Raw genomic sequence first — 22,423 nt, 5'->3', positions numbered from 1 at the left:
TGGAGCATCTTATGGGGCCATAATCAGCATTTGCAATTGAATGAAGGTTCTGTACATATGAAGTGCCAAGTAATATTGTGACAATGTGCCAGGTGTCTAATTTCAGAAAATATATAGTTATTGGGGATTAATATCAATTTATCATATAGCAAAAGTGTGGAAATTCCTAGCTAAAAATAAAAAAAACCTGACCGCAAAAGGGTTACAATGAATACGTTTCTGTGATGGAGAATCTAATATATAATTGCCTAGAATACTACTTCCTGCAATTTGTGCCAACTTCCGTGGCTTTGTCCGGAGCTAATGTCCGGAGCTAATGTCCGGAGCTAATGTCCGGAGCTAATGTCCGGAGCTAATGTCCGGAGCTAATGTCCGGAGCTAATGTCCGGAGATAAGTGACGTCACCAGTGTAGTTTCATTTTGAATTTACTACATTTTTCCCTCACCCACAATTTTTTCGTTTTTAAGGACCGCTATTTCCTACAGCTCCAGGGAACCGCGATGGGGGCGACTTGTGCGCCCTCATACGCAAATCTTTTCCTGGGGCTGTGGGAGCGGGAGGTTGTTGGTAGTATTGAGGGGATAGACGCCGTGGTCTCATGGTCTCGCTATATAGATGATGTACTTTTTATCTGGCAGGGGTCTGAGGTTTCTCTTAATTCTTTTCTCAATAGGTTAAATGACAATTCATTGAATATTAACCTAACATGGAAGTATAGTAGAGAAAAGGTGGAGTTTTTGGACGTTACGCTCAGCAAGGATGATGAAGGTTTCATTTCGACTGATGTGTTCCGTAAGTCCACTGCTGTAAATACGTTGTTACATGCAACATCATCACACCACCCACAGACATTTAAATCAGTACCAATCAGCCAATTTCTACGCATTAAGCGTATTTGTTCTAATAATGATGCATTTGAACGACAGGCCAAAATCCTCAAAAATAATCTCCAACAGAGAGGCTATAATCATAAAGCGATACGCACCGGATATAGAAGAGCCAAATTCACGTCACGTGATACGCTCCTGGCCCAGTCTGGACAAAAAACTGCCAAAAAAACTGTCAAACATCATGACAATTTACCTGTGCGGTTTATTACCTCTTTTAATTCAGAATGGAGAGTAGTGTCAGAGATCTTGAGGAAATATTGGCCTGTGCTATTGGCAGATGAGGATGTGGCACCACATATTTCCAACCATTCATCAGTGACATGGCGTAGGTCCAAAAACCTAAAGGACATGCTGACTAAAAGCCATTATGTGGCACCCCAAAAATAATTTTTTTCTGATAGAATGGGCCCAAGATGGGGTTCGTTTCAATGTGGTGACTGCTCTGCGTGCAAATATGTTGAGCGGGTCACCACATTTGAAAATAGTAGGGGCAGTAAAGCTTTCTCTATCACGCATTTCATCAATTGTAGAACAGACAACGTGATATATTATGCCAAATGTGCATGTAATCTGATTTACATTGGCATGACCACACGTGAACTACGGGTGCGCACCTTAGAGCATGTACGTGACATCAAGAATGGGGCCATGGCGCTGGATGTGGATGCACTAAAAACAATCCCTAAGCATTTTAGAAAATGTCACAATAGTAACCCTATAACATTTAAAGTCAGAGGGATTGATCGGGTGCAATTGGGCATCAGGGGTGGTAACTATAAAAAGGAATTGCTTAAACGTGAAACGAGATGGATGGTTGATTTAGATACCCTCGCCCCCAATGGGCTAAACGAATCGATTAGCTTCAAATCCTTCCTAGGCTAGCGCGAATTTTAATTATATGTTGCTTCTATGGTTTTATGTTGTATTTCCACCTTTTATGTGTCCGTTGGATCTACATCCCTCCCCTCCTTTCTTCTTCTTCTTTTTTATTTTTTATTCTTTTGTCTGCTTCATGAACTAGAATATTGATGGAGGCATAATATGTAGATATATCTACTATAATTGAAATAACTCCCTCTCTATTCCATCTATAGTTGTGCTCAGTATCTTTTGGTGGTTACGCTATATCTTAGACGCATTTGATGGTACGGATGATGTTGCAATCACCTATGAATCACCCCAAAAAAATGGAAGGGGAAAAGCGAGGAAATAACAATCAAGAGGCTACCTGTGATCTCAGCACTGTCAATTTTATATGAATTCTGCCGAATTATTCATATGTGGAAACATTATGCCTTATGACACTTATTGTTGTATGCTTATTGTTTATTGTGTGCCACCAACTAGATAGTTATCATGTTTATATTGAATAATGCAATATCTGTTTTTGTATATTTACTGTTTCTGTATGGCATGGGATAAAGAGGTGGAAGGTAGGTTTGTTAGTATAGTTAGGGTGGAGGAACGATGTAGCGGTCTATTTTAATGTAGTTAGCCTTGTTGTTCTGTTTTTGTACGTCACAGATGATCCCTGCCACAAACCTTTCTCCTGCTTGAGCATTCAGCGCACGGCACGCATGCGCTGTGGTGCCGCTGTGGGGAAGCGCTCTGGTATGTGCTGCGTTGTCTTGGTTACATGGCCGGTCACATGACCGGACCATGTGACCAGATGACGCGTACATTGAGCGCGGTCCCTTCAGTGACGCCGCAACATGGCGTCGATGCGCTGGCGCACAGGTGCTGGGCATGTGAGAATTAGGTTTTGGTATATAAGGCTCCAGTAGCAACGCCATACTGCCTCCTGACGAAGCTGCCTTTGCAGTGAAACGCGCGTCGAGGTGCGCTCAGTTTGGTCGACCCCCCCATCCCCGGTCCATAATGACTACAGGTAATCACTACTACTAGCTGTCTTTATATAGCTACAACTATTTATGGATCACAGTATCCGGATTTGGTGGCTAGATGTTTTTAGTATGTTACACTTCCAGCAGTCTAGCTAGGATGCCTGTAATGATTGACAATCTATGATCACTTATAATACCGGGTGTAGACACTAAGGGGGTTGTATCAGTCTGTAGCTTCTGTGGTGACCCTGTATTGGCTCATTGTCACTTTATATTTATTGTGTTTTTTGTCATGTTATGTTTTTAATAAGTGTTAATAAAGTCATGCTTTTTATATTTGGTACATTTTGGATCCAGTGCCTTCATGATTCTCTATTGGTAGTTGCATGTTTATCTATGAAGGGATCCCGTCATAGGGGATGAGGAATTAATATTGTTCATGTTATATGTGGCAAATGTCTCTATGGAGCATCTTATGGGGCCATAATCAACATTTGTGCAGCATTTTAAGGGGCATATTTTAATATGGAGCATCTTATGGGGCCCATCAAACTTCATGGAGCATTATATAGGGCTACTGATTCAATATGGATATTCAAAAACACAACCTACTGATGTCTCAATTTTACTTTTATTGGTATCTATTTTTATTTTTGACATTTACCGGTAGCTGCTGCATTTTCCACCCTAGGCTTATACTCGAGTCATTAAGTTTTCCCAGTTTTTTGTGGCAAAATTAGGGGTCTCGGCTTATAGTCTAGTATATATAGTATATTCTCCCCGCCACCACTTGCTTCCTGTCATCAGGGCAGTACAGGGAGCAGCTACAACTGGAAGCGAGAAGCTGCATGGAGGAAAGAACTTCTTATACTCCCTGTAGCAGCTCTCCAGTAAGTCAGCCAGATTTAATTGTTACCTAGAGATTACCGCTATATATGTAGGTAAATAGAATTTTTGGAAGTGACAGGTTCCCTTTAAGTAGTCTCCTTTGGGTATCTGAGCCTGAGATTGCTTCAATGCCTAAACATTACAAAGTAATACTGTAGTATTGCAATGTATTGTAAAATTGATGATCTCCTGTGGTTTATACCTAGGTGTAGCAAGAAAGCAAGAACAGTCATCTTCAATTAAAGTGTGTATGGGTGAGGTTTTATCAGTTTGGATCAGGCTAGCTTCGACGGCAGCAATTTCTTGTGTACCAGTTGCATAAGACAACTAGCATTCGAGCTGCATGGAGTGGGCTCAGCTCCTGAGCCCGCTCATAAAGTAGATGCACACATCACACTAAAAATTGAATGAAGGTTCTGTACATATGAAGTGCCAAGTAATATTGTGACAATGTGCCAGGTGTCTAATTTCAGAAAATATATAGTTATTGGGGATTAATATCAATTTATCATATAGCAAAAGTGTGGAAATTCCTAGCTAAAAATAAAAAAAACCTGACCGCAAAAGGGTTACAATGAATACGTTTCTGTGATGGAGAATCTAATATATAATTGCCTAGAATACTACTTCCTGCAATTTGTGCCAACTTCCGTGGCTTTGTCCGGAGCTAATGTCCGGAGATAATGTCCGGAGCTAATGTCCGGAGCTAATGTCCGGAGATAAGTGACGTCACCAGTGTCCTACACCCAGGCAGAGCACAGGGGCCCCAGGCAGCATATGGGGCCCCAGGCAGAGCACAGTGGCCCCAGGCAGAGCACAGGGGCCCCAGGCAGCATATGGGGCCCCAGGCAGAGCACAGTGGTCCCAGGCAGAGCACAGGGGCCCCAGGCAGCCTATGGGGCCCCAGGCAGAGCACAGTGGCCCCAGGCATAGCACAGGGGCCCCAGGCAGCATATGGGGCCCCAGGCAGAGCACAGGGGCCCCAGGCAGCATATGGGGCCCCAGGCAGAGCACAGGGGCCCCAGGCAGAGCACAGGGGCCCCAGGCAGAGCACAGGGGCCCCAGGCAGAACATGGGGCCCCAGGCAGAACATGGGGCCCCAGGCAGAGCACAGGGGCCCCAGGCAGAGCACAGGGGCCCCAGGCAGCATATGGGGCCCCAGGCAGAGCACAGGGGCCCCAGGCAGAGCACAGGGGCCCCAGGCAGAGCACAGGGGCCCCAGGCAGAGCACAGGGGCCCCAGGCAGAGCACAGGGGCCCCAGGCAGCATATGGGGCCCCAGGCAGAGCACAGGGGCCCCAGGCAGCATATGGGGCCCCAGGCAGAGCACAGGGGCCCCAGGCAGAGCACAGGGGCCCCAGGCAGCATATGGGGCCCCAGGCAGAGCACAGGGGCCCCAGGCAGCATATGGGGCCCCAGGCAGCATATGGGGCCCCAGGCAGAGCACAGTGGCCCCAGGCAGAGCACAGGGGCCCCAGGCAGCATATGGGGCCCCAGGCAGAGCACAGTGGTCCCAGGCAGAGCACAGGGGCCCCAGGCAGCTTATGGGGCCCCAGGCAGAGCACAGTGGCCCCAGGCAGAACATGGGGCCCCAGGCAGAGCACAGTGGCCCCAGGGAGAGCACAGGGGCCCCAGGCAGAACATGGGGCCCCAGGCAGAGCACAGGGGCCCCAGGCAGCATATGGGGCCCCAGGCAGAGCACAGGGGCCCCAGGCAGCATATGGGGCCCCAGGCAGAGCACAGTGGCCCCAGGCAGAGCACAGGGGCCCCAGGCAGCATATGGGGCCCCAGGCAGAGCACAGTGGTCCCAGGCAGAGCACAGGGGCCCCAGGCAGCCTATGGGGCCCCAGGCAGAGCACAGTGGCCCCAGGCAGAACATGGGGCCCCAGGCAGAGCACAGGGGCCCCAGGCAGAGCACAGGGGCCCCAGGCAGCATATGGGGCCCCAGGCAGAGCACAGTGGTCCCAGGTAGAGCACAGGGGCCCCAGGCAGCCTATGGGGCCCCAGGCAGAGCACAGGGGCCCCAGGCAGCATATGGGGCCCCAGGCAGAGCACAGGGGCCCCAGGCAGAGCACAGGGGCCCCAGGCAGCATATGGGGCCCCAGGCAGAGCACAGGGGCCCCAGGCAGCATATGGGGCCCCAGGCAGAGCACAGTGGCCCCAGGCAGAACATGGGGCCCCAGGCAGAGCACAGGGGCCCCAGGCAGAGCACAGGGGCCCCAGGCAGCATATGGGGCCCCAGGCAGAGCACAGTGGTCCCAAGTAGAGCACAGGGGCCCCAGGCAGCCTATGGGGCCCCAGGCAGAGCACAGTGGCCCCAGGCAGAGCACAGTGGCCCCAGGCAGAGCACAGGGGCCCCAGGCAGCATATGGGGCCCCAGGCAGAGCACAGTGGTCCCAGGCAGAGCACAGGGGCCCCAGGCAGCCTATGGGGCCCCAGGCAGAGCACAGTGGCCCCAGGCAGAACATGGGGCCCCAGGCAGAGCACAGGGGCCCCAGGCAGAGCACAGGGGCCCCAGGCAGAGCACAGGGGCCCCAGGCAGAGCACAGTGGTCCCAGGTAGAGCACAGGGGTCCCAGGTAGAGCACAGGGGCCCCAGGCAGCCTATGGGGCCCCAGGCAGAGCACAGGGGCCCCAGGCAGCATATGGGGCCCCAGGCAGAGCACAGGGGCCCCAGGCAGCATATGGGGCCCCAGGCAGAGCACAGTGGCCCCAGGCAGAGCACAGGGGCCCCAGGCAGAACATGGGGCCCCAGGCAGAGCACAGGGGCCCCAGGCAGAGCACAGGGGCCCCAGGCAGAGCACAGGGGCCCCAGGCAGCATATGGGGCCCCAGGCAGAGCACAGCGATATTTTGGACCACTGTGCGGTGTTTCAGACCCCCTGTGTGATGTCTGGGGCCCTGTTCTTAAGTATATTAAAGATTAAAGTAACGTATATTAAAGTATATTATAGATCAAATTTGACACGTTTATGAGCACCATTGAGTGATATACTCAAGAATGACATAATCTTTCAACATTTTATGGTTTCAAACTGTAAACACTCAGAGTTTTTTTTACTTCAACCAGAAAACCTTAACGTTTCATAAAAAACTTGACTGTTCAGGATATGATAAAAGTCATAGTATTCTGAATCTTTAACTTATAAAGATACCTTTATATGGGGTGATTATTGGTTCCAGAGAGGCTTTCGGCTGATAATCGTACACATGGCTGGTGACAGGACAATACAATATAAACGTTCAAAGGTAAACACTGATAACATTAAAATCTAATATATAATTGCCTAGAATACTACTTCCGGCAATTTGTGCCAACTTCCGTGGCTTTGTCCGGAGATAATGTCCGGAGATAAGCGACGTCACCAGCGTCCTACACCCGCTCAGGGTGGACAAAGATATATGCCTTCGTGGTGCGCGGCACTTTTCTGATTGGTCGCTCGCGGCAGGCGGCAACCAATCAGAAATGTGCCGTACTGTCAAGAATTGTCAAGAGCTTGTGAGTGCAGCCATTTTTTGTTCTTTCTTACTATTATTTATTAATTGTATTATTCTTACATTTGAATAAATAAAGTATATATGGATTCTAGACTCCCGATTCTTTAGAATCGGGCTGCCATCTAGTATGACAATTAAAACCATATTGACAGATCCTTTCGTGTTCTCATTTCTATATGTACAGCAAATGTTCACGAGGAGAGGGATCAGGATCGGAAAATACAGTACGGGTGCCGGCTGTGTTATACAACTGGCACCTGCTGCAATCTGAGCTATTAAATTAACTAGCTCTTAGAGCTGATGTAATTTAAAAAGCCTTATCAGAAAGACAATATAGTGTACTCAATCTCTACAAGTAGCAGCTATCAGTCAAGCTGGGTGGTCAGATCCTGAATATACCTGGACCCAGGAGCTCTCTTATCCTGTAGCTTGACTCAGAGTATGGATGTATGACCTATGAGCCGGCAAGCACCAGCCTGTTGTGGATCATAGGTATGCGAGTGGTTATTTATTGGTTGGTTTGTTTTTTTTTTTACTCGTGATACCTCCTCCACCATTTGTCATAGGGGTCTGCTGTATATTGGGAAAACCTACAAAAAAAAGTGTGCATCTGCAGCCAAAATGATATTATAAAAGTATATTTATTATAACAAAATTTAAAAGACAAGTATTGAAATTGGGGAAAACACTAGAGGACGACAAATACAGAAGGAGATATAAATATAAAGTACAATGAACAATTGTCAGTATGGGAAAACAGTCCAAAAAACATGATACATGGAATATGGAAAGATACACAAAGGGAATGAGTATGTTACAGATTCTGCGATGTAATCAGATATCAGTAATCATGTAATAGTTAACCTCTTCTGTGCATGTTTATAAGCACAAGTGTCTAAAGCTGCGAGGATATTAATAATTGATGAATGAAGTATAATATAGAATCAGAATGAAAAAACAACAGTGGCCATAAGATCCTCCTGCTGGAATGGTGCCGGCAAAAGCTTGCGCCAAAACACATGTTGGAGCTGGCGCCCCACTGTCAATTGTTCATAACCACAAAATAAATATGGGATCAATGACATACAAACAAGAAACAATGAAAAAAAGGAAAAAAAAGTGTGCAAAAGCAATTGGGATCACAAAAATGTAATACAATATAAATGTATTAGACAAAACTAACACCTTCAATGTCACCTTAGGCTTAAAATCCTGAATGAGCCATGCAATAAGGTAAGTTATGATCTTGAAACTGAATGTATAAATACTATTTACTGAATATGGGGCAAAAGCAGTACAGACATAAATACCCTCCCTGCATGCACAATGGTTCCAAACATGCATAATGAAAGGGAAATAAGAAAGCACAATAAGTCCATAAATGTGCAAAGGAAGCAAATCAGTACTGCGGAAATATACAAAGAGGCATATATCACACGTCAATATGGGTGATAAATCACAAGAGCATGGAGAAAAACCTGAAGGTAACGTAGACCAATGGTCAAGGAGGAGATGAGGACCCCACGTGTATCGCCAACTCTAGCATGGCTTCATCAAGGGTAAATGTGGCTCCGCAATGAATGGCGCGGCATTGTACATAACTGACCTACCGCTTCCTTCACACGGACTCTCAGGATTGATGGGGGTCCCAGCAGTCAGAACCCCAGCGACCTGGAAATTATTCCCCATCTCATGTTAGAGTATAACTTAAAAACTCCAACTCCAACAGAGAAATGTAACATTTATTCATGAAACAGCCCCTTTACTGAGGCTGTAGCATGGACAGACAGTAGAGAGTCATTTATTCCCAAGTACACTAATTTAATGTGATTCATATCTACCTGTACAGTGAGCACACAATGAAAAACACACCAACTGCTTGAAGTCATGCCACTGTGTTGTAGCCAACCGCTACAATAAATGTGATCAATTGCTCCAATAAATTACAGAAAAATACAACACGTTCCTCTTTCCTGGCATAACCCTGGTTACACACAATAATATACAATTTTGGATTTACCTTGTTCCATATAATGCAGAATAAGTCTCGCTAGCGTTACTTTCATAATACTTTCACCATGCCCTGTGGTTGATACGGCACCAATATTGTTATTGGCGTAACCTCCAGAACCTGCATAAAATAAGAAAAAAAACATTGTAAGAAAGGTGCAAAAAAACCCCATAAAAAATATTAAAAAAGGGAGTTATTTCTTGGTCTACTTTTCTAAGATATATGATAAATATGAAGATATAGTAATTACACATTATAGGAAAACAAAGGCATATTGTCCAATGCATTTTGTAACCCTGATAAGACACTTTACAGGAAAAGGTGCGTGACAGCATGCAATCATCTGGCTGTTATGGTCTACACTGTAAAAAGAATAAGGCTCTACTCAACACTGCAATATTTTTGGCATACAATTACGATGACTTTGTTGCATTTCTACATTACATCTAAGCTTCGATCTGTTCAGGTACTCTAACAAAATAAAGAAATGCACTGAACGCCCCTAATTCTCCATTACAATGGGATGTGCGACATCTAGTGGTCATTCTGTAGAATACAAACTTAGAAGTAGACACGTTTCTTACAACAAATGTAAATGTTTCTTTTGTAAGCATGTGTCGAATTATTTACATTTAAGTGTTTTTTAGGATATCATAATGTGAGATACCCATAGGGAGTAGTCTTGTAGAAAATAAATGAGCAACACAGATCATTTCCCATTTAGCATTGATAAATGTTCCCCCTATGCCTGTGTTTTTTTCGTAAAAACACTCTATAATAGCATTTATTGATGTTCAGGGCATCTTACTGTACATGGATCATCCGCATGGGTAGGTGCCCATACAACACAGGCTGATCAGCTTTCAAGATGCAGATTTTTTCCAAACTGGAAACGTAGCACTGAGAAGCAGTACAGGCCTTTCTCTATGAGACTGCTGGATAGACAGACATCGAGTGGCCAAAGTGAAAACTGCAATATAGATAGAGTTCAGAACTGATTTTTATTTGGGTTTGTTAATAGGGCAGCTGGTGTGCCGTTCCAACCACAGCATGTGACCGCTGCAGGCAATCAACAGGTCTTCTGCTGTCTAACTCACCATCAGTGCTTAGCTCAGTGACTGGCTGCAGCGAGCAGATGCTGCAGTCAGTACATCACTGCTGCACCCAATCAACAAACACCAGCAGGGAGCAGTCGCTGGAACAGCAAAGACAACAATTAATGCTGCTTATGTTATTATGTTAAGTCAAAAGGAGCTTTGGTCCCAATTTTTTAATAAATGGTCAGTCCCTTTACAGTGGGACTCTAGCTTTAAGAGGTTATATAAAAATTGTGTATTTCAGAAATTGGTTGCCGGTATGTTTATTACAACAGCTTACAACTAGTGATGAGTGAGTATACTCGTTGCTTGGGTTTTCCTGAGCACGCTCGGGGGTCCTCGGAGTATTTTTTAGTGCTCGGAGATTTAGTTTTCATCGTGGCAGCTGAATGATTTACAGCTACTAGCCTGCTTGATTACATGTGGGGATTCCCTAGCAACCAGGCAACCCCCACATGTACTCAGCCTGGCTACTAGCTGTAAATCATTCAGCTGCCGTGATGAAAACTAAATCTCCGAGCAACAAAAAATACTCGGAGACCACCCGAGCATGCTCGGGAAAACCCGAGCAGCGAGTACACTCGCTCATCACTACTTACAACCTGTCCATTTTCCTTTAATCTCTGAATTTAAGGACAAGTTCTATAACAAATTAATTCACTTTGCAAACGGATTTGAACACTTGATTAGAAACTGGCTACCATTTTTGGCGGGGCAGCAGGCCTACACAGGACAGTAGGCCTATGTGTCTCCATGGTAACAGACTACACACAAATTATGTGTAGTCTGACCCATCAGTCACACTTCTCTATCATCTTCTCCCTGCTTATTGTTAATGTACAATAGGTGAACAAGAAGTAGTGGACAGATGAAGAAGAAAAGAATAGAGTAACCTGGTGACTTTCTCTTACCTATACAGGCTGTATCACCCACACGTCCAACCATTTTATTCGTCATTCCACCAGTAGATGTTGCACAGGCCACGTTACCTTTACTGTCTATAGCAACGGCACCAACAGTTCCCAAACCTCTACAAATACAGGAATATTGCAGACAGGCAAACAATTAAGATAAAGGAGACTCAGTTTATCTACTAAGTGGACATTATAATTGCAACGGATTTGATAATCATTGCCTCCATTAAAATCCAAATCAAATCCATGGTAAACACACCAAAAATCTGGAGCTAGTCATTACCTTCTTAAAGAAAAGCTGTAATCAACACTAAGCAGCATATAAGACGTCCGTGATCATATGGGCATAGAGGGGCTGTTCACGGTATCTGGGAGGACAGGAGTTTGTGGCACTTCCTAACAGACCATTATTACAGCTGCTCTTCCCACACTTGTTAGTGCCGCTTTCCTCAGTCTTCCCTTGTGCAGTGTTTTTCAATTAGAAGGATATTATGTAAGAACATGTGAGGAGACCTGTCCATCATTTTCCAGGTCAAAGGGGTTGTCCCATGAGACAACATTTTTGTCAATAGAGCTTGAAAAAAAAAAAACACCAAATGACTAAAGTGTATTTTGTTTGTGGGACAACCCGTTTAAGAACAGGAGAACTGTGACCGTGAATGTCAACTCTGACAGCGGCATTTAACATGCATGGAATTGATGTGCATCATTCCATCAGCGCGCCTGTGAAGGGATTGCAGGACGTTGTTTGCTTGCTATGGCAGCCGGGGGCCTACTGAAAACCTGTGTGCTGGTTATTATGGAGCTCCTATGATACCCGACCTGCGGCTGGGCTTCAAAGGAGACCATGATTTTTGCTATATGCAGCGATTATGTGGCATCGCTGTATATAGAACAATCAGAGGATCGCAGCTACAGGTCTTCTAAAGGGACTATTAAGAACAGTGAAAAGGAGAAATTAAAGGTTTTAAAAATGAATAAAGAAACATACAAGTTCAAATCATCCCCCTTTCTCCCATTAAAAATGAAAATATTAAAACCAAAATATACATGAGATCGCTGCATTCAGAAAAGCCCAATCTATCAAAATCTGAAGAGCGAAAAAATTAAAATAAAAATTAACCACGCCAAAATTACAGGGTTTTTTTGTGGCTGCCATTCCATGAAAAATGTTATAACAAGCAATTAAAATCTCACATCTATCCCAAAATAATGTCAATAAAAACGTTATCTCACCCTGCAAAAACAAGCATCACACAGCTCCATCAACCGAAAAATAAAAGTTACGGGTCTGACTGTTTTTTTGTCATTTGTTTATATGGTGCACGTTTTATAGAAAAGTGAATTAAAAATATGATTCTTCTCATCAATATCATTACTATGATACCAGATATGTCCCATGTTTGTTTTTTTTTGTAGTGATGAAAAAGACAAGTTTGCAAAAAAACTAAAAAATTATATATTATAATATATATCAATAAAATATATATATATCTAATATATAATTGCCTAGAATACTACTTCCTGCAATTTGTGCCAACTTCCGTGGCTTTGTCCGGAGATAATGTCCGGAGCTAATGTCCGGAGCTAATGTCCGGAGATAAGTGACGTCACCAGTGTCCTACACCCAGGCAGAGCACAGGGGCCCCAGGCAGCATATGGGGCCCCAGGCAGAGCACAGTGGCCCCAGGCAGAGCACAGGGGCCCCAGGCAGAGCACAGGGGGCCCCAGGCAGAGCACAGGGGGCCCCAGGCAGAGCACAGGGGGCCCCAGGCAGAGCACAGGGGGCCCCAGGCAGCCTATGGGGCCCCAGGCAGAGCACAGGGGCCCCAGGCAGAGCACAGGGGCCCCAGGCAGCCTATGGGGCCCCAGGCAGAGCACAGTGGCCCCAGGCAGAGCACAGGGGCCCCAGGCAGCATATGGGGCCCCAGGCAGAGCACAGGGGCCCCAGGCAGCATATGGGGCCCCAGGCAGAGCACAGTGGCCCCAGGCAGAGCACAGGGGCCCCAGGCAGAGCACAGGGGCCCCAGGCAGAGCACAGGGGCCCCAGGCAGAGCACAGGGGCCCCAGGCAGAGCACAGGGGCCCCAGGCAGCATATGGGGCCCCAGGCAGAGCACAGGGGCCCCAGGCAGAGCACAGGGGCCCCAGGCAGCATATGGGGCCCCAGGCAGAGCACAAGGGCCCAAGGCAGCATATGGGGCCCCAGGCAGAGCACAGTGGCCCCAGGCAGAGCACACACCAAATCGGAGGCCGAGGGGCCCCGCCAACCAAATCGGAGGCCGAGGAGCCCCGACCACCAAATCGAAGGCTGAGCGGCCCCGCCCACCAAAGCGGAGGCCGAGGGGCCCGGCCCCGCCCACCAAAGCGGAGGCCGAGGGGCCCCGCCCACCACATCGGAGGCCGATGGTCCCCGCCCACCAAATCGGAGGCCGAGGGTCCCCGCCAACCAAATCGGAGGCCGAGGGGCCCCGCCCACCAAATCGGAGGCCGAGGGGCCCCGCCCACCAAATCTGAGGCCGAGGGTTCCCACCCACCAAATCGGAGGATAAGGGGCCCCGCCCACCAAATCGGAGGCCGAGGGGCCCCACTAACCAAATCGGAGGCCGAGGAGCCCCGCCCACCAAAAGTAAGTGCGGCCCCAAAAGTAAGTGCGCCCCCGGGTGCAAAAGTAAGTGCGCCCCCGGGTGCAAAAGTAAGTGCGCCCCCGGGTGCAAAAGTAAGTGCGCCCCCGGGTGCAAAAGTAAGTGCGCCCCCGGGTGCAAAAGTAAGTGCGCCCCCGGGTGCAAAAGTAAGTGCGCCCCCGGGTGCAAAAGTAAGTGCGCCCCCGGGTGCAAAAGTAAGTGCGCCCCCGGGTGCAAAAGTAAGTGCGCCCCCGGGTGCAAAAGTAAGTGCGCCCCCGGGTGCAAAAGTAAGTGCGCCCCCGGGTGCAAAAGTAAGTGCGCCCCCGGGTGCAAAAGTAAGTGCGCCCCCGGGTGCAAAAGTAAGTGCGCCCCCGGGTGCAAAAGTAAGTGCGCCCCCGGGTGCAAAAGTAAGTGCGCCCCCGGGTGCAAAAGTAAGTGCGCCCCCGGGTGCAAAAGTAAGTGCGCCCCCGGGTGCAAAAGTAAGTGCGCCCCCGGGTGCAAAAGTAAGTGCGCCCCCGGGTGCAAAAGTAAGTGCGCCCCCGGGTGCAAAAGTAAGTGCGCCCCCGGGTGCAAAAGTAAGTGCGCCCCCGGGTGCAAAAGTAAGTGCGCCCCCGGGTGCAAAAGTAAGTGCGCCCCCGGGTGCAAAAGTAAGTGCGCCCCCGGGTGCAAAAGTAAGTGCGCCTCCGGGTGCAAAAGTAAGCGCGCCCCCGGGTGCAAAAGTAAGCGCGCCCCCGGCCCCGGGTGCAAAAGTAAGCACGCCCCCCAGTCCCGTGTGTGAAAAGTGCTGCTGTAAAGCTGGTAGCGCTGTTCAAGCACCATGTATTTCCTTCAGGAAATGCCCATCTAATATATAATTGCCTAGAATACTACTTCCTGCAATTTGTGCCAACTTCCGTGGCTTTGTCCGGAGCTAATGTCCGGAGCTAATGTCCGGAGCTAATGTCCGGAGCTAATGTCCGGAGCTAAGTGACGTCACCAGTGTCCTACACCCAGGCAGAGCACAGGGGCCCCAGGCAGCATATGGGGCCCCAGGCAGAGCACAGTGGCCCCAGGCAGAGCACAGGGGCCCCAGGCAGCATATGGGGCCCCAGGCAGAGCACAGTGGTCCCAGGCAGAGCACAGGGGCCCCAGGCAACCTATGGGGCCCCAGGCAGAGCACAGTGGCCCCAGGCAGAGCACAGGGGCCCCAGGCAGCATATGGGGCCCCAGGCAGAGCACAGGGGCCCCAGGCAGCATATGGGGCCCCAGGCAGAGCACAGGGGCCCCAGGCAGAGCACAGGGGCCCCAGGCAGCATATGGGGCCCCAGGCAGAGCACAGGGGCCCCAGGCAGCATATGGGGCCCCAGGCAGAGCACAGGGGCCCCAGGCAGAGCACAGGGGCCCCAGGCAGCATATGGGGCCCCAGGCAGAGCACAGGGGCCCCAGGCAGCATATGGGGCCCCAGGCAGAGCACAGGGGCCCCAGGCAGCATATGGGGCCCCAGGCAGAGCACAGTGGCCCCAGGCAGAGCACAGGGGCCCCAGGCAGAGCACAGGGGCCCCAGGCAGAACATGGGGCCCCAGGCAGAGCACAGGGGCCCCAGGCAGAGCACAGGGGCCCCAGGCAGCATATGGGGCCCCAGGCAGAGCACAGTGGTCCCAGGCAGCCTATGGGGCCCCAGGCAGAGCACAGGGGCCCCAGGCAGAACATGGGGCCCCAGGCAGAGCACAGGGGCCCCAGTCAGAGCACAGGGGCCCCAGGCAGCATATGGGGCCCCAGGCAGAGCACAGGGGCCCCAGGCAGAGCAAAGGGGCCCCAGGCAGCATATGGGGCCCCAGGCAGAGCACAGGGGCCCCAGGCAGCATATGGGGCCCCAGGCAGAGCACAGTGGCCCCAGGCAGAGCACAGGGGCCCCAGGCAGAACATGGGGCCCCAGGCAGAGCACAGGGGCCCCAGGCAGAGCACCGGGGCCCCAGACAGCATATGGGGCCCCTGTGCTCTGCCTGGGGCCCCATATGCTGTCTGGGGCCCCGGTGCTCTGCCTGGGGCCCCTGTGCTCTGCCTGGGGCCCCATGTTCTGCCTGGGGCCCCTGTGCTCTGACTGGGGCCCCTGTGCTCTGCCTGGGGCCCCATGTTCTGCCTGGGGCCCCTGTGCTCTGCCTGGGGCCCCATAGGCTGCCTGGGACCACTGTGCTCTGCCTGGGGCCCCATATGCTGCCTGGGGCCTCTGTGCTCTGCCTGGGGCCCCTGTGCTCTGCCTGGGGCCCCATGTTCTGCCTGGGGCCCCTGTGCTCTGCCTGGGGCCCCTGTGCTCTGCCTGGGGCCACTGTGCTCTGCCTGGGGCCCCATATGCTGCCTGGGGCCCCTGTGCTCTGCCTGGGGCCCCATATGCTGCCTGGGGCCCCTGTGCTCTGCCTGGGGCCCCATATGCTGCCTGGGGCCTTTGTGCTCTGCCTGGGGCCCCTGTGCTCTGCCTGGGGCCCCATATGCTGCCTGGGGCCCCTGTGCTCTGCCTGGGGCCCCATATGCTGCCTGGGGCCCCTGGCAGAGCACAGGGGCCCCAGGCAGAGCACAGGGGCCCCAGGCAGAACATGGGGCCCCAGGCAGAGCACAGGGGCCCCAGGCAGAGCACAGGGGCCCCAGGCAGAGCACAGGGGCCCCAGGCAGAGCACAGTGGTCCCAGGCAGAGCACAGTGGCCCCAGGCAGAACATGGGGCCCCAGGCAGAGCACAGGGGCCCCAGGCAGAGCACAGCGATATTTTGGACCACTGTGCGGTGTTTCAGACCCCCTGTGTGATGTCTGGGGCCCTGTTCTTAAGTATATTAAAGATTAAAGTAACGTATATTAAAGTATATTATAGATCAAATTTGACACGTTTATGAGCACCATTGAGTGATATACTCAAGAATGACAATCTTTCAACATTTTATGGTTTCAAACTGTAAACACTCAGTTTTTTTTTACTTCAACCAGAAAACCTTAACGGTTCATAAAAAACTTGACTGTTCAGGATATGATAAAAGTCATAGTATTCTGAATCTTTAACTTATTAAGATACCTTTACATGGGGTGATTATTGGTTCCAGAGAGGCTTTCGGCCGATAATCGTACACATGGCTGGTGACAGGACAATACAATATAAACGTTCAAAGGTAAACACTGATAACATTAAAATCTAATATATAATTGCCTAGAATACTACTTCCGGCAATTTGTGCCAACTTCCGTGGCTTTGTCCGGAGATAATGTCCGGAGATAAGTGACGTCACCAGCGTCCTACACCCGCTCAGGGTGGACAAAGATATATGCCTTCGTGGTGCGCGGCACTTTTCTGATTGGTTGCCGCCTGCCGCGAGCGACCAATCAGAAATGTGCCGTACTGTCAAGAATTGTCAAGAGCTGGTGAGTGCAGCCATTTTTTGTTCTTTCTTACTATTATTTATTAATTGTATTATTCTTACATTTGAATAAATAAAGTATATATGGATTCTAGACTCCCGATTCTTTAGAATCGGGCTGCCATCTTTATATATATATATATATATATATATATATATATATATATATATATATATATATATATATATATAATTTTTTTGTTTTTTGCAAACTTGTCTTTTTCATCACTACAAAAAAAAACAAAACGAAAACATGGGACATATCTGGTATCGTATGATACTGATGAGTAGAATCATATTTTGAATTCATGTTTCTATACAACGTGCATCATATAAACAAACAACAAATAAACAGTCACAATTACATTTTGTTTTTGTTGTTTCACAATTTTTCCCCACTTGGATTTTTTTCCCGTATGCTATGTTGTAAAATGAATGGAGTCAGTCAAAAATACGACTCGTCCCACAAAAACACAAGCCCTCATACATCTAGGTTTACAGGAAAAAAAAAAGAAAAAAAAAAAAAAGTTATGGCTCGGAGAAGAAAGGGGGAAAAAACTAAATCGTCAACGTCGTGAAGGGGTTACAAAGCAAGAAAAACCAAATGGTACATTTAATGAACAAACCTTTAAAATAAAATGTTCCCATCTACCACCTATGTCTATATGCAAATATGATCCCAAAATCATTCAAAAGCGCAAGACCAGAATCTCCACCATCCAGATGGTAGGTAAATATCTCAGTCACCGTGGTAACTAGTGTCCTGGTTAGGTGCAGGGATGCGATTACACCCTCCCTAAATGTGGAGACTGGAGGGAGCATCTTCTCTAACGGGTAAGAGGAGTACTAAGAGTAAAGGCCGTATTCCCAAGTCGCCGTCAGCGCTACCTAGTGGGGGAAGGAAGACACCTCTGGGTTATAGCACACTCATACATTCATTGGCGGCAGCAGGACGGCTTGGCTGTAGGCCACATGTGGCAGGCGCACCATGGGATGCCAGCCATAATCGGCCAAAATATACTACTATACTTTTAGAAATATTTGTAATACTACAGTATTCGTACCGGTTGCAATAGTAATAACTACATGAACCCTTTGAGGACCAGGGAATTTTTGCCCTATTGTTTTACCCCTCTGTCTTTCAAGAGCCATAACATTTTTATTTTTTTGTCGACATAAACGTGTAAGGTCTTGGTTTTTGTGGGAATAGTTGTAGTTTTGAATGACACAATTTATTTTACCACAATGTACTGAAACACGAGAAAAAAAAAAATCCAAATTCTAAAAAAAATTGTACAAAAAATAAAAAAATGCAACGACATTATTGTTTTTTGGTTTTACAGTGTCCATTGTTAGGTATAAATGTGCTTGGAAACATGATGGCCCAGGTCATTTCAATTATGGCAATACCAAACATGCACAGATTTTTTTTTTTATTTAAAAAAAAATCAGAATATGGGAAACTTTTTTTTTTTTTTTTGCTTAGGTCACCATTTTCCAAGACCCATTTTTTTTTTTCAGTTGATGGGGCCCAGCGAGGTGGGGGAACTGTCTGTTTTATACCAATTTTGTGTAATTAAGATGCTTTGACTGCTTGTTTCTTAAAAAAAAAAAAAAAAAGGCTACTGCGATTGCATCCCATTTACATGCCGCTGTCAGAGATTGACAGTGGCATTTAAATGGTTTACAGCTGCGGGAACACGGCACCAGCCACGGCAGGATCAGGTTAAAGGGGTTTTACACTACTGGACCAACCACCTCAATTCGTACGTTTTCCCCCAGTAAAATAATAATACTTAGGGCTCGTGTACACCACTGATTATCTTGGACAAGTGTTATCCACGGTTTTCACAGATAGCACTTGAATCCATGATTTTCTACGGAGCTGTGTAAATGTTCAATGTTTTCCTTTGAAGCAAGGAAAAAAAATTCTCTCACTTCCTTCGGATGTATACAATACGCCTGAAGGTGGGGAAAGTGAAGCCAGGACCAATTATTACGTCACGTGATTCCTACAGCCAAAATCAAGTAATCCCCAGGTGAGCCAGTGTCGACACCTCTGGAACTGCGCGGGCAACGGAAGCGAGTATAAGGGAAGAGTCAAACAGCCGTATAACTCCAATGAGGATCGCAAGCCATTGCTTGGACTGCTCATCAGCTCTCCCAACCCAAACATGGCGTCATGTATTTCTATGCAGCTGTCACTCTGGTGGGAAGAGCTGACGGCCAGTTCGAGCATTGTGTTGCGATCCTCGTCTGAGTTATATGACCGTCTGCCTCTTCCCTATTATTTTTTTACGGAGATAAACATATGGATGGAGAAGGGGTTGTCTGAATAGAGGAAATCCCATTTAAATAAGCACTTCCATCAAGGTTTTTATTATTTAAATATATTGCAATCATCATATTATAGAGCACTGTGTACTTACAATTGCTCATTTTGCCTTTCTACCCAGTTAATGTTGCTCTTTTCTGTGCCCTATGTAAAAACAAAGTCTCTTAAATCTGAATTTATCATTCCGATCTTCAGCTCCTGACAAAGCTGCTCCTTCCTTACAGTCAGAAATTTTTGCGGTGGCTTATGACTCATACAGGGAATACGGACTTACAGGTATGGCTAAGGGTATGAGAACACGTTGCGGATTGGCCTGCAGAATGTTCCGCAGAGAATCTGCATCTCTTGGCAGAAAACGCTGGCCAAAATGCTTACGGATTTAATGCGGAATTGATGTGGATTTCTTGCGGATTGTCATGCGTTTTTGATGTGCGGATTTGGCCTTAATGTATAGTCAATGGGTGCAGAAATGCTGCATTTCGCACAAAGAAGTGACATGCTGCGGAAAAAAAACGCAACGAATCCACGCAGATTTTTCCGCAGCATGTGCACAGCAATTCTCAAATTCCCACTATCATTGTCACTGTACTACACTGCGGAAACGCATCAAAATCCGAAATGTATGCACACAGACTTACGCTTATTTGATCAAAATAGTGTCAACTAAGTAACAGTACCCATTTACTTACTGCAGGGTTTTTGTTCATTTTGTTTTTGTTTTTTTGAGCAGCCCGATATCAGATGACCTTCTCAAGTAAAAGGGGCATAGCCTGCTATATTTTGAGAAACCCCTGATCGGAGTCCAAGAAACTCTGGAGTCTGCAAGAACTCAATTTGGAAAACAGTTGTTTCAACAATGAATAGCTTACAATTGACATGCCACTGGGTTTGAACCCGGTGTTAGATTATGCCTCCATCTCGCTCTTGACCGTTCAGTGATGAGCTGTTCACCCTTAACTTCCGGAATGCCTTGAGCCTTAGCAAAGAGAGATGCTCCTTTAGACGTCAGAAGCATGTGATCTGTCTAAATAAATGAAGAAAAAGTAATTAATTGAAGAACATTGAGGGAAAAAAAAACAAAAAACATACGAGCGTGAGATTTCTGAAATATCACAGCTTTTGCTGGAACTGTAAAAATCAGTTCCATTTCTTCTAGAAAAAAAAAACGCAGCAAAAACAGTTCATGCAACATAGTAAAAAAAACAAAACAATTTTTTCTACGAAAGAGGTTAAAAGACTGTCATATGCTTATTTCCACATTGCTGCTTATTATTTTCAAGATATGCTTTCTCTGACTCTTTAACCCCTTCACGACATATGACGTAACTTTACGACATATCAGGTCAGTGCCTTTGATGAGGGCTCTATTTAATCAGCCATAATGTGCCTCTAACAGCCGCGGGTGGAGTGGAGCTCCTTCTTCAGATGATAACCTGGTAAATCCTGCTGCCAGTCAATCTCTGACAGTGGCATTTAACATTCCATCGGCTCACCTATGACATGATCATGTGGCACCATGACAGCCTAGGATTACAATCGTCCTATGAAAGCCAGCTCATGGCCGGCGTTCAAGGAGATTGTGATTTTAGCTATACATAGCACAAGCAATCGGATGATCGTAGCTTTAAGTCCCCCTAAGGGGGCTATTAAAAGTGAAAAAGAGAAAAAAGATTAAAACTATGGGAAAAAAAAAAAAAAAGTTCAAATCACCCCCTTTTGCCCCATTAAAAATATAACATTCGGCTTATATGCTTTCCTAGTCCGATCAAAATATAAAATTAATCTAATCGCAAACTGCTTAACAAAAAAAAAAAAAAAAAAAAGCCAGAATTACAGATTTTTGGCTGCTACCACACTAATAAAATGCAATGGGAGGTGATCAAAATATTGCATCTACACCAAGATGGAGTCAGTAAAAACGTAAGCTAGGATCTCAGAAAACGGCGACAAAAGCAAGATTTTTTTTTTCAGCACTTAAAAACAAAAAAAAACACAACATTATATATCTGGCATTTGCATACTGTTACTGAGAATCATATTGCCAGATCAGTTTTACCATATAGTGACCATGGTAAATAAAACCTCCCAAAAAATATTGTGAAATTGCATTATTTTTTGAAATTTCAATGCTCCTGGAATTTTTTTCCCATTTTGTAGTACACGATGTGGTAGCATGAAAAGTGCCAGTTAAAAGTCCAACACGTCCCGCGGGACAATAAATAAGTTATAGCTCTTGGAAAGGGAGGGGTGGGGGGAGGAAAAAATATAAATGCAATATTAACACTATATGTAATAAATTATATTATAGCTCTATATCGGGCAGTAATCAGCAATCAAGGAACACAACTTCTGGTTCCCCTGCCGTTAACATATTAATCAAAACGACAGATGTCACAGTACATGCTTATTGTATGCTCTATAATATATACTGTTCGGTCTTGTGGTGAAAGTCTGCAGTCACTGACAGGTGTTAAGTGGCAGGTCCTGGCTGTGTGTCACGGCAGTTACCGGCTGGGTATGGGCCGGGCTCACCCGATATTGGTCTTGGCATTTTTTTTTTTTTTTTTTTTTTTTAAATGAAACAGACATGATGTAAATAAAATATAGACTTTCAGGTTTAAATTAAAGAGGTTCAACAAAAATATTCTGTGAATCGTTTAGGAATTTCAACCATTTTTCTAAAAAAAACCTCCTCTTTTCAGAGGCTCAAAATAAATCAGAGAAATTAACTTTACCATCAATAATATGATCATTGTTGGCAGGCAATGACTGCCTGAAGTCTGGAAGCCAGGGACGTCACCAAACGCTGGGTACCCAACGTTCTGATCCCTTGCCAGGCCTTTATTGCAGATGACTTCAGTTGAAATCCATACAAAATCTATAAAATCATTCAATTCAAACAAGGAAGCCTCAAAAAGAAGTGGCAACAAAATATTATTGAATAAATG

General features: G+C 47.0%; 1 protein-coding gene across 4 annotated transcripts in view; it reads right to left on the bottom strand.

Moving 5' to 3' along the window:
- The window catches only part of ASRGL1 (asparaginase and isoaspartyl peptidase 1), an 82,102-nt gene that overhangs the window by 10,379 nt on the left and 49,300 nt on the right, over nucleotides 1–22,423 (bottom strand). For all 4 annotated transcript variants that reach the window (XM_077289938.1, XM_077289936.1, XM_077289940.1 and 1 more), the window contains 3 exons: nucleotides 20,345–20,499; nucleotides 11,138–11,256; nucleotides 9,139–9,249 (listed from right to left, as the gene is read on the bottom strand). In XM_077289938.1, coding sequence (XP_077146053.1) covers nucleotides 9,139–9,249; nucleotides 11,138–11,256; nucleotides 20,345–20,499 — 385 coding nt within the window. The remainder of the gene's footprint in view (nucleotides 1–9,138; nucleotides 9,250–11,137; nucleotides 11,257–20,344; nucleotides 20,500–22,423) is intronic.

This window comes from Ranitomeya variabilis, chromosome 2, assembly GCF_051348905.1.
Source record: "Ranitomeya variabilis isolate aRanVar5 chromosome 2, aRanVar5.hap1, whole genome shotgun sequence".
Classification (NCBI taxonomy): Eukaryota; Metazoa; Chordata; class Amphibia; order Anura; family Dendrobatidae; genus Ranitomeya; species Ranitomeya variabilis.
Note: the sequence above shows the minus strand (reverse complement) of the source record. Positions and strands in the feature narration are given on the sequence as shown.